The sequence below is a fragment of the Phaethon lepturus genome, unplaced genomic scaffold, assembly GCF_000687285.1.
Source record: "Phaethon lepturus isolate BGI_N335 unplaced genomic scaffold, ASM68728v1 scaffold3802, whole genome shotgun sequence".
NCBI classification, from domain to species: domain Eukaryota; kingdom Metazoa; phylum Chordata; class Aves; order Phaethontiformes; family Phaethontidae; genus Phaethon; species Phaethon lepturus.
This window is the reverse complement of record NW_010525369.1, coordinates 5746-18767: the sequence shown is the minus strand read 5'-3', so window position 1 is coordinate 18767 and position 13022 is coordinate 5746. Positions and strand designations below refer to the sequence as shown.

At 35.2% G+C, this 13022-nt stretch overlaps 1 protein-coding gene across 1 annotated transcript in view; it reads left to right on the top strand.

Annotated features, from left to right (window-relative positions):
• LOC104617402 (sperm flagellar protein 2-like) overlaps positions 1–7629 on the top strand; it is a gene marked incomplete at its 5' end in the record, with an annotated part of 50760 nt that extends 43131 nt beyond the window's left edge. The window contains 4 exon segments of the mRNA XM_010282716.1: positions 1373–1561; positions 1687–1815; positions 7548–7579; positions 7581–7629. Of these exon segments, the coding sequence (XP_010281018.1) occupies positions 1373–1561; positions 1687–1815; positions 7548–7579; positions 7581–7629 (399 nt within the window).
• Between the last annotated feature and the right edge of the window lie 5393 nt (positions 7630–13022).

The following is a 13022-nucleotide window of genomic DNA, read 5'->3' as shown; positions in this document are numbered from 1 at the left end:
GCTCCATCAAATAGAAAGCGAGATCCCTGAAGACATCCAAAGTGATTTTCAGCACCCAGTTAAGAACCTAAACCTTTGCCTGCCTGTGGCTGTTTACAGTTCTCACTACAGGTACTGGAAACTGAGTAAACTTCAGTGGGATATAAAGAGCTATCCAGCTAATCTCAAAGGAGTTTTGTAATACACCTTATATAGCCAGCTTATAAGTAGGCATTTATGCAGCAGCACCTGATGTAAGTTGTCGTCTCTTCTCTTTTTCTTGTTCTGTGCTGATAATTGCAATGACTTCTCATTGGTAGCTGCCTACAGAAATACGTCAGAAACTTCAGTGATGTTAATAGGAGAAGATCAGACAAACATGTTCTAGAATCTTTTATTAACTAGCAAAGGCCCTTTCATGTAAAATGCTTAGCTTTTAAGTCTCAATAATTTTGTTATTGGTTGTGTAGATCTTATAGCTAAATATAAATGGTACAGTGGGAGATAGAAAAACTTAAGTGCTGATATTTGTGTAATCTCCACTGTTGAGTGTTACAAAGAGTGTATCAATGACTCTGCTACTCCAGTGTTGAAAAAGACATGTATTAAGGCCTAAGACAGGTAGCACAAGTGTGACTGAATCTCAGCAGTCTCTTCCTCCTAATGAGGAAAGAAATGGTATGTTCAATTAAATGCAATTTTCTGTTGTTCATGGTTAGTCTGCACAGTGGCCTAATCTAGTCAAAGCATTGTTCACCTATGTGAGGTCCTTTCTCATCTTCTTGCTCACAAATCTCCACAGCAGGTTTTTTTTTTTTCTCTTTGGTGATCTCTAATAACACCACAAAGACACCTCATTTCTTGTTTATGGTAAACTTCTAATTTTTCTGCATAAAGCTTTTCTCACCTTTCCCTGTGGAGAGCTGGTAAGCCTATGTTAACTATTAGACAAAATAAAGGTCTTGCAGTGACTCCTTGATTTGGACTAGAAAATTCATGCTGCTTTTTTCATGTGAACATCCAGAATTGCCAAGTTTACTCCTTATATAAACACAAAGTTCGTGGTAGAGTATTGTGATTTGTAACTTTTAAGTATTTTAATGTTTTGTTGCTCTGAAGAATATTAATTTCTCAGTGGAATTTTGGCTGCATTCCTGGAAAAAGCTGTTTATTAAATTTCTAGTAACACCAACATTATGGATATTTCTGGATTCTCAGGATCTATTCCTTCATCCTATAGTTTGGTAGATAATTTTGTGTGAATTGATGATTTTTGTTTTGTAAGAGCTGGGAAGTATAATCCACTGGTCCTCAATGAATGTCTAACTAAAAGAGATGACCTACTGAGAGGCTATTTATCACCAAGTATTATACCTATGCTTTATTTTCTTAGGCTTTTCCGTATCCCAACATAGTATCAAATGAGAAAACTTTAATAGAAGATGAAAAAGAAGTATTGAATTACATGGGTGAAGGAATAATTTCAGTGACAACTCTGCTCGAAGTGTTTCACACTGGAGGAAGTAAAGATGAAGATAATCATAGATTTAGTAATTTGGAGCAGGAAGGTAGCTATGATAAGGTAGGCTGGTTGATTCAGAAAATGTTGTGTACTTTGCATTGTATGTTAAATAAATACCTGCTGCAATATTTGCTTTTCCCCAAATTTTTTAAACACTTAATAAATTGACCACATGCTATTTTTTCTTAAAGCATTTCATCAAAATATACAAAGAATTAGGCACTGAAGATCTGACACCCATTCCAGTTGCACTGCTTTTGCAGCATCCTTTCATTCAAGACTTGATCAACAGATATCAAGAATACAAGCTTCCTGTAAGTATTGCTTTCTGGGACCAAGAACTTTGTAAGTATGCATACTGAAATTTGCATTATCCCAGAAATGTAAATGTAAATTTAGATGCTGCCAATTTGCAGTGTAGACCAGATATACAGTATAGCAGGTTGTAGATGAGATCAATTGTTTTATTTTCCATGAAAACTCCATCCATCAAAGACTGCACTGCTTTCTGACCTATTTTTTTTATACCGGTCTTGTTCGCCTATAGCTATACAGGTTTTCTACTGCCTTGTCACATGTGGCATTGCCTTTCTTGCTCCGTAGGAAGGAGCCTGTTTGAATTATCTTCCTAACAGGACCTTACTGCAAGACAGTATGGAATACGTGGTAGAACACATTCCTTTCCAGGCCAGCCAGGCTGCAGAAAAGGGCACGCAGAGGTAGTACGGGTTCAAATGTTCTTCTCTGCCATTCTCTAGAGCTTCCCCGTTACTTGCACCTGTGTATAAATGTGCATTAAAACAGTTACACATAAGGCAACTTTGGGGCAGAGTATCAACCTATTAAATGTATCGAACTATGGCAAAAATACATGATATATGGGGTGTAACAAAATAGTGTGAGACAAAATAAAAGGATGCTTGCACCTGCACACCCAAAGGTGAAACGTAAACAGTATTCACAATTTGGGATGATCACCACCAGGGGCACATGATGTCCCACAAACTATAAATGTGAGTAAAATACATGATACTCCAGGAGTAACTTGGTATTTCTGAATTATATTAATCACTTATAAGAAGTGAAGTGCACAGCATTTATTGTATCACTCATAATCATTGTTAGTAAAAGACAAGATACAAAAATATATTTGCTCTGTCAAAGTAAGGGTAAAAAATTTATTTACTATGGTAGGAAGACATACAAACGGAAAATGTAAGACAAAGGCAACACAACTGAAGACTGTAACTATCAATGAGTACCTATCCTGCCTATGTTAATGTCTCAGCCAGTTTGGAAAGAGAGACACTATGGAATGTTAGGTTGCTCCTCCTTTCTATTCCCCATTCTTTCCTTCTGATGCTTTTTCTTTAACCGAGTGCTAGATTTCCTAATTTGAACATTTTTTCCAACTTCACTGAATTTCTTGTAGACCAAAGAATTTCTTAAACTAACTCTCTGATCTCAAGAACTGTTCTTTACACAAACACTTCATGACTTTGCAATATTTAACATAATGCAAGTTCTCCATGAAGACCAAATGTGATGCAATCTAAAGTAACACTTAACTATGGTGTAAACTGAGTAATGCCATATGCATCTACTCTGCTATTTAAAGGGAAGGGGACTCTTTTTAAAACCTTTTTACACTAACCAATAGCTGAATATCAAGAGCACAGTATCTATTCTTTATCAAAATTTCTAATCTTCCTGTACAACTTTCAGGAGTAACTATATTGTATAGCTTAAAGAGTAGATTGTAGTATAGGTTTAAAATTTATTAGCTACCATCAATTATCTATGCTGTTTGTGGCTCATAGGATATGTTCAGGGCAGTACAGTTATAAAAATTACCAGTCTGTGAGAAAAGATGTAGGTGAGAAACTATTGCAGACGAATCTTATCAGTAGCTGAATGTTTCAGTGCACATGCTCTAGCCCAAAGGAGTTTCCACAGCTCATCTACCAAAGACATATTGGTATTCTTGCATTTAAATAATACATTTTTCTACGTATTTGGCAGATTCATTTGATGCCTGTGTCTCCTGACTTGACAGATAGATGATGCAGAACTTCAGTTTTCATTTGTAATACTTAGAATTTCCTCTTATACTGACTGTATCTCAAATATAGTGTTCTATGGTTTCTATACTTAAAAAGAGAAGATTATATTCCTTGACTGTACTGGTAAATACAGACTGCTGTTTTATGCATGAAATCAACACTTAACAGTCTTACTTTCAAATTCTGACTAAGTGGGGTAGAGCTAAGACAAGTTCTTACTCAACTTTACAGCAAATTATTATATTGATCAGCCAACAGGCATAAAACAGTAGCCATTGTTTTATGTAGGTTAGGATTCTGGCCAAAACCATATGTACTCCAGGAATAGTTCTTCTCTGACAGCTCTTCAAAGAGCTATGTTCGGTGAACAGGTGAACTTTTTTTCTTCCCAAAACATTTCCAAAGTAAGTAAAAAACACTTTAACATCAATTATTTTTTCAAAAATTCTCATGAGACTACGAAAATCTCTTTAAAAATTAAATCCAACCACAGTGCTGTTATTTTGAGATCTTTTACAAGATAAATATAGCAAGCTAGGTTGTGGTTTCTAAGGTTAAAATGTTTCTACTACTGCAGTCATAAACAGTGGAAAATAAAATGTTTTGCTGAAAACTATAAATGGAATATCAGCTTACAATTTTTTAAATTTGAGATAGGGTACCTGATTCCTTTGGCTTCTTCATGACTTGTTCAATTTTAACCAATACTATCTCTGATTAAAATGTTTTCTCCAGGTGAATTACATTCTTGTCTTTTGAAGGGTGTTTGTTTTCTCAGTTCACATACCTGAACTGGCTGGCAACGTCCTACGTGATGATGACCTTTCTGTTAGCCTCAGTATAAATGTCAACAAATGAACAAGCTTGGAAATTCTATTACTTTTTCATCTGGTCTTTCCTGTTCTGATTAGAAGTCTTTCTGGTCCTGACTAGAACTTTCAAGTGGCTTGCTATTATAAACACTTTTTTTTTTTTTTCACTTATCAGATGAAGTTTATTTCTTTAGAATAGTTAGACCACACCTATGTGTGTATGTGTTTATGAGTGCACTTCATCACATTCTGAATGGAATTGTCTTTAAGTACATTTAATAAAAGAATATTTTTATTAGACCAACTGATTCAGATGTAAGAAGCAAGCAATTCTCCTTTTTTCATTGTGTAGATTTGTCTATTAACATTTTTCTGTTAAGGAGTCATCTTCTTACCTGGTATTATTTCTTGTTACAAATTTTGCCTTCTATCCTGATACTGTCAAGTTACAGTAATAGAGAAACAACAACACATTTTGGTAACTCTGCATTTTGATTGTGATAAATTTAAATAAAGATTCTGGGATATATTCTACTTTTAAAATTCTTAATGCTTGCATTTTTCTGTTATTTTGAGTGGACTACATTCTTATAATAACCAGGATAACAAGGTACTTTGATAATTACTATTCAGTTTGTTGATATGAAAACTATTATGCATTTGATAATGTTATGGTGCATTTTTTATCCTGCTTTCAAATCCTGAATAGTCCTTTTTAAAAACTCTAGTTTTAGAAGATAGGGTTATCACATATTTCTATGTGTCTGTGTTTTGAAATCATTTAACATAGGCCTTTACATCAAGCTTGTTCATTCTAAACCAATTGTCATATTATTACTGCTGTTATTGTTGTTGGTTTTGTTAATCATTTCAGTAACACTGCTCAGATATTCATTCAAATAGGAGTTCCACTGAGACAGGATAGTTATGTATAGTTAACACGTCTTCATAAAAAAAAAATTATTAGTATGTTGAATAATTATTATAAAACCTCTTTATACTCACAGCAGCCATTTAATATTATACAGCTCAACAAAGATTCAGAATGCCATGTAAAATTACAAAGGGAACTTAACAAATAAAACGTAACTTAGTAAAAATGCTGTCTAGGGAGAGTTCATACAGATTGTATTCAGCAGGGCATATGAGGTGGACCATATAGTTCATAGGCAACACTTAATGCTTTGACAGAAAAAAGCACTGCTGAATCACTGTCTACTCACAGGCAGTAGCTGTAATACTTACGAAACTTGAGAAGACCTTTTCATGTGGTGTTTCAAATGTCCCGGTGTGCAAGAGAAGGAAAATTTAACTTAGTGTTTAAATACCTAGTTAAAAAAAGGGACCTATGTTATGCTTCTCTTTGTCATGTATTTGTACATATCATGTATATGCAATGCAAATATACATGAAAAATACTGTTCCTTACATTAAAAAAAGATAAAAATAATTATTCATGTAACAGAAATATTGTTTGCTTCATTAAAGACAGACATAGTAAATCTGTTGGAATACTATTTCTCCAGTGTTTTGAAGTTATTTAGTTTTGGTTTCCTCTGCAAAACTGGTCGTTGCATAAATAAAAACTGTCCAGATGAATCTTTTTTTCATTCTTAACAGATTCTTAAACGCTGTTCTGTCACTCTCTTTTCTGCATCAGATTATAATTTTCAATCATACTGTTCTTACTTTTAGACTGATGTTTAACATATATTTATGTGGCATTGCTAAAGCATAAAGTTTCCACTTCCCACACACATGAACACAGTGACAGTATTGGATGTGTATAATAATAAGCTTTCTCAAACTTATTTTTTACAGCAACATAGACTTGTACTTTGTAGTTAGAACTCTCATAACAAAATTCACATTCTGTCATGCCAGAAGCACTACCGTTTACCAAGATCCTCATCTGCTTTGTGTGGTAATGATGAGTACTGATAACTTGCTGAAGGTTCCATTTGCTAACATTTACTTTTGTCAAACCAGAATTGAAACTCCTTTTTCTGAAAGGCCTCCTTACACTGAAGTATTTCTTAGAGTCAAAGATAAATGTTAGTACTACCTTCTAAATCAAAGGATTAGCAAAACTGTCTTTTAACCCGGTTCTTCTGTATTCACTGAAATGCTCCTGATATTTTGCAAGGCATGTGAAGCATCATTACATACAGGCAGTTTCTGCTTTTGAAAGAAGGCTGTACCTTCAACATATGCATGAAATACATATTGGAGTATGTATTTGAATTTGAAGTAGTTTATTTTATCAAAATTCTGACTGTTAATTATTCTCCTAAAAAAGTTTCTCCTAGAGAGTTAAATTACTGTTTAACTTTCTATTAAATATTCAGCACCTTTTTTTTTTTTAAATCAAAGATTGCTTGTTCATCCTACTTACATAATGGGTAGTATTACTGAAACTGGAAAAAGAGAAGATTGTGCTAAAGCGAAATTATTGGAAATTAACAAATCAAACAGTGTGTGATAAAGATTGCAGAACTGTGCAAAAAATTAATTAAATGTGGGTATGTACTCTTCCAAATGTTAGTTAATTATTTTATTTTATCTTTATTTCTTTGAAGTGTTGTTTAAGTTAAGCCTGAAATATGACATATAAAAAAAGAAACTGTATTGAAGAGTTTGTCTCTGTGTGTTCTGAATAATATTTGCTGGTTTAAATAAGTCTTAATACCTCTCTTTACTGGTAAGTTCAAGCCAATGCTTAAGATCTCTGCTTACTTTAAGAATTGCGTTTTAACACACTGTAGTTTTGTAAAACTGCTGAAGGCAATGATGTTGTGTGGAAAACATGAAAACATAATCTCAGTGATATTAGTGATGCATCAGGAGCTCTTTTAGAATTTGCCATGAAGAATGTTCTTTCCGCAATTATCACTGTAAGTTTGTGTTTTCATTAGTGCGCTGAAGATATGTAGTGCTTAAGCTGAATGACAGCATTGTTTTTAGTGCCCTTCTGGAAGACAGCTTATGTAACCTAGGGAAAGTGTACTTTATAGTATTATATCTCACAGAAGTTAGTTTTTCATCATAATCTTCTAGTCCGTAGTTCGAAAGCTCACCCCATGGAAAGACAGGCATTATTATTATAAGTTTTAAGGGGGGTAAGTCTGTGACATGAAATGACCTTTCAATGTTTCATTTTCCTTTCTCTAGGATATTAAAATCTTTCTCCAAAGATCTGAACAAGCAGTCAACTGATGGAAAAAACACCACATGTAAAGACATCAATGTATGAAAAATTATTGTTCATGAACAAACCTTTTTTTTTTTAAGTTTGTAAGAAATGTGTCTTAGATCTCCAGTCCTCCCTTCCATGGGAAAGGATTGTTTGTTTATTCTTGCAAAAGCAAAATCCCATTTTGCAATTACACATTTTCTCTTATTTTAAACTAAAAAACCCACCAAATGCAAACCTAAAAACAGGGAAATTTGTGGTTGGTTGATATTGAATAGTCTGATGATACTTCTAAATAAAATTAAAACAGTTTCTGAATTTAAATAGAGCTGATAGTGTATTCATTAATAATTGGTGTAAGAACAGAGTATATCCAATTCTTGTGAGCTATCTACTTACCTTTTGTTGTGTCTAGTTTATTAATTAATTTTCATGAATTAAATTTTGTAATCAATTAATTTTTAAAAATATGTTGCAATTCATAGCTAATAGAATAAGTAAATGAAAACACCGTTTTCTGTTAGATAAGGATAAACTCCCAAAAGGACATTATGTACATGAAAATGGCATGCTTCTTGACAAGGGAGATGATGAAACTTTGTTATCCAACCTTCCTATTTCTAACCTTCCATTATAGCTCAACTCTGCTACCACCTGCTAAAAATCTGCATGCTCTTCCTCCAGCGCAGTGTGGGTGGCACAGGGTGCTGCTCCCCAGTAGCCTCCCCTCCCATCATGTTGCACTGAGCCGGCCCCAAACGAAGCACTACACCACGTGTGGTACACTGCTAATGGGCAAACTCTGCACATAATAGCAGTAGTTACTAGAATTTACAGCGGGGTTCCACACAGCCGTTTTCAGTAATCGACCAAAAGTCCTTTTTTTAAGCGGCACAGTGTATTCAAGGGCACCATGAACTCCAGACGCATTGCAGGTTTTCACGTATGGTAGGTGTTTGTCTAAAAATCTCTGTGGCACACGATGACACCTAGCGGGTGTTGCCCTCTGTGGGAGGTTAAGCAGAGTCTTGGTGAAACACTCTCATTTACTGCTGAAGCGGTTGTTTCTTTTTCTATATCCAGTCTCACTCTTACTGGCTTTCCTGGAAGTTGTTCTGGAATAGTTTTCGTAGAAATGTTCGTGTTAATAGGATGCCTTGCAGTTTTACTCAACTTTTCCATTCTCCTGTGGCTAGTGATGGCTAACTATAACATAACAGGAACCATTTTTTCATGGAACTCTTAAACATAAATTTTAGAACACTCTTTGTAATTAACTCCTCCAGAATTCAACATTAAGATGCCTAATAAATCCTCAGTTTTCACGGGCACTCATTCTTCTGATGTACAGTTTCAAGTTTTCTGAAGACTTTACATTTCAAGTAGCTAACTGTGATTATCTGAACTCAGTATACCTTCTAGTTCGCAATCTGTCCGCTGCCCGAATGTTAGCAAACCTTGTGCATTCTACATTGTCTTACTAGCTTAGAAACATAATTAGTAAGTAAATACTTCCTAGATGCCTACTCATAGCTGAACATTGCTCCATCATTCTGGGATATTTTTTTCTGCATTTGGCAGTCTGATGGTAAGAATTACACAGGACACTCAAAGCTTCCTTTCCCTGGTTTGATTCAGCAAAGTACTCAAACATATGATGCTCTCTAAGAACACAAGTAGTCCCACTGAAGTCAGCTAACTCATAGGGAAGCACAAACCTTTGCCCTTTGTTGAGAAGTGCTATCTGCACAGAATACTTTTACATTTTTTATGTATCTTTATTACTTTTTTGCCAAGTATGCATGATATAGTATAGTATTTGCATAACATTTGCTGATGTTCCTAACAAGGTTTCTAAATTGCTTGCTTGAGGTACGAAATGATTACGTATCGAAAAAGTAGTAGCAGCGTACAAAAAAAGAGAAGCTGGCATAGTTACAGACTAGCAGACCTACCTGTAAAATACATTCTGTTTTCTGGTGTGATAATAAATATTTTGTCAGATTTTTAGAACTTGCCATTGTCAATAATGACAGGTTTCTTTCTTTGTTGATTAAAGACAGTCAAATTTTGAAAGGAAAGTTGGTAGTCTAGCGGTAGCAGATCAAAGCATCTGTATGTGATATGCAAAGCTCAGAATAGAACCCAGTAAGCTTATCACTTCAGGCAAATAATGTTGTGTCTCTTCACTCTACATATTTTGTGCTAACCACACCGGCACATTGTAGCTAAGTACTATCTTAGAAACAGATGTAACTTTGTTGTGCCCCCGCAAACCATGCAAAAACCTCAACATCCTCGTTTCACTTATGACAACAGACTTTATGATGCATACAAATTAATCTGCTTTCTTACCAGAATATTTCTTCTCATAGCATATACAACTTTGCCAGAATTTCATCTCCAATATTCTTGAAACATCACATATATTTTCATACAGGACTTTGGCTTTTTTCTTCTCCTGTGAAAATATTACACAGATAGAAAAAAATTACAATACAGTTTTCTGCCTTTCGCATGTTTCGGAATCTTTGAATTTTTGCTTTTTTCCATATTTAGTTTCTTTCATGAAAGCCAGCTTTAATTACTAAGTGTTAAATTCTGACTTTGCATACTGGAGTTCTCCATGTGAAAATAAAAAGGTATTATTTTCAGAAAGGCTTGCCAACAGTCCGTAAATCTGAATGAGGTAAAAGGGAACTTCAGCTACTGGAAATCATAAATTGCTATTTAGGTAAGATTCTTCAAGTGTTACTCCGTTGTTATCCCCTGTTCATATATTTTACCTATGGCCTAAAATAGAACATAAAATCATTACTGATAAAGTTTGCAAATAAGTGCAAATTGTGGAGCAATGTCAAATAATAAAAAGTGAACTGGATTGCATGGTGAAGTGTCAAACAGTACATATTTCTGTATGGTAAAAGTAAAGGCATAATTTAAGAAGCAAAGAGTGTGTGCCATGACAACAGCAACTTATTTTTCTTAACAGTTACTATTTGATTATAATTGAGTATGATAGTGGTTATTCAACAGACTTGCAGTTCCCAGCTTAACGCTGGGGCCCAGATACGAAAGAGGTCCTTGTATTTATGAAGGGGCAATGCTGAGTAGATTTGCATTCAGATTTGGCAGTGGAGTTACAGTCATACCATGTTCAGTTTTCTCATCTACACTTCAAGCAGGATGTTGAAAACTGGAAAGTGTTCAGAGAAGAACCACAAGAATGATGGGAAATCAGGTCTTGCACCAGAAAATTCAAGGAACTCACTCTTCTTACTTCATCAAGAGAAAACTTAATGGTGGGTCAGATATCAGTTTACAAGAACCCGTGTAAAGCATCTTCATTCTGGTAGACAAAGACAAGCAAGATTCAATGGCTGGAACCTTAGGCTTCAAAGTAACATGCAGATTTTTAACAGGGAAATAGATTAACTGCTGAAGCAACTTGCTAACTGTTGTGGCAATTTCCTCATCACAGAGTTGTAAAATGAAGATAGATAATTCTTTTAAATCCAGTTTGTGATAGAAATGGAAACAAGAAATAACTGCACTTTTTATCTTAAAATACGTAACTAAAAACAAAATCCCCAAAATTTGTTTGTCTTTCAGTTAATTGTATGCAACATGTTTGATCCTGTTTTCATAGCATGCTATCTTTTAATGTTATATTTCCTCTACTCCTTAACTTAATTTATTTCAGATATTCTTGTGTATGCTGCATAGAAAATGCCTTGGATAGTTTGCCTTAGAAAAGATGCAAGGAGGTTTATATTAACAGTATTCTTATAATAATTAAAATTACTTTTACTCCATCCTTGCAAAAATGTTCTTTCAAAAAACCCAAGAAACCAAAAAGTACTGCAGAATTAGGATGTGCCCTGCGCTTTTATTGGCTCACATAAAATCTCTCTGCATAAATCAAGCTCAACATTCTGTAAAGAATTCAGTAGAATTCCTTCAGGCTCATGCCTCAGCAAGCAGAGTCCTGTACAGGAAGATTCAAAAATTTACAAGTAACCAGGACATTTTTCAAGACAGTATTTTTTTAGCTTTAAAATGTGGCTATGTGATGTCACATTGCTGCCCTAATAGCAAGAAAAGTTCCTCAATCTGCTGTGTGGTCCCTACCTCAAAATTTCCACTGAGCATGTTGTTCAGCCATGGTTTCTTCTCATACTCTTCATAAGTGAAGCAAACCATTTTGTGAAAAGCCTCTTGGCTATGCTGAATTTTCTCAATGCGTGAAGACTGCTAAAGAGAAGTTCTCCAAACTGTTGAAAGAAGCACAGAATGATAGATACAATCTGAAGATCAAGCATAACACACAAACTTATTTGCAATATTATAGTTATGAAATTAAAACAACAATCAGAAAACTTCAAAAGATGTAATATTGTTCACTTTATCCGTACAAATTACTTGCTTTGGTATTGCTTTTGTTACCTCTAACAGATTCCATAACAAATATGCTCATTTGTCAGTAGAAAAGCAATTTTATTTCATTCCCGATTTTACAAAATTTCCTTTACAGTGGAATTTTATTTTTCTAAAGTATTATGTGTAATGAAGATTCTGCATTTTGATACCTCATCATAGGACATCCCTGCAAATTCAAGAAGGACAGATGCAAAAGGCTGCCCCTTTGGAAGGAGTACTCTCGCAATGATAAACACTGGGGGTTTTCCAGCTGTGGAGCAGCTCTGCTGGAAAGGATCTGGGGGGTCTTGGTGGATGAGGCACCTGAACATGAGTCAGCAGTGTGCCCTGGCAGCAAAGACCAACAGCATCTTGACATGTATTAACAGGAACATAGCTAGTAGATTGGAAAAAGTCATTATCCTCCAGCAATCAGCACTCATTATGTCTGGAATGTGTGTCCAGTTTTGGGCCTCCCAACACCAGAAAAACATTGACAAATGGCAGTGGGTTCTGTGGAGGGCCACCAAGAGGGAGGCCTTGAGTATTTGCCAGGAGAGGAGACACTGAAGAAACCGGGCTTGTTCAGCCTAGAGAAGAGCAGGCTGTGGGGAAATCTAAAGTAGTTTTACAATACCTATGACACAGCTGGAGTCAGACTCTTTACTGTGGTGCGTGGCAGGAGGACAAGAGACAATGGGCACCATTTGAAGCATGACTGGTTCTGAGCATATGTTAGAGAAACCTTTTTCCCATGAGAACAGTCCAGCAGTTTAAGAGGTTACCCGGAGAAGCTGTGCAGTCAGTGTCCTTGAAGGTTTTCAAGACCTGACTGCATAAAGCCCTGAGCAAACTGACCCTGACCTCATGCTAATGCTACTTGAGCAAGAGGTTGAAATAGATGACCTCTGGAGATTCCTTCCTGAATTATTCTATGACCTTCATTATTTTCAGTTGTACCATGCCAAATCATTGACGTCATTGATGCAACACAAGCATAACTAAATGGCTTTTAATAACTAGTCCTCTTGAAG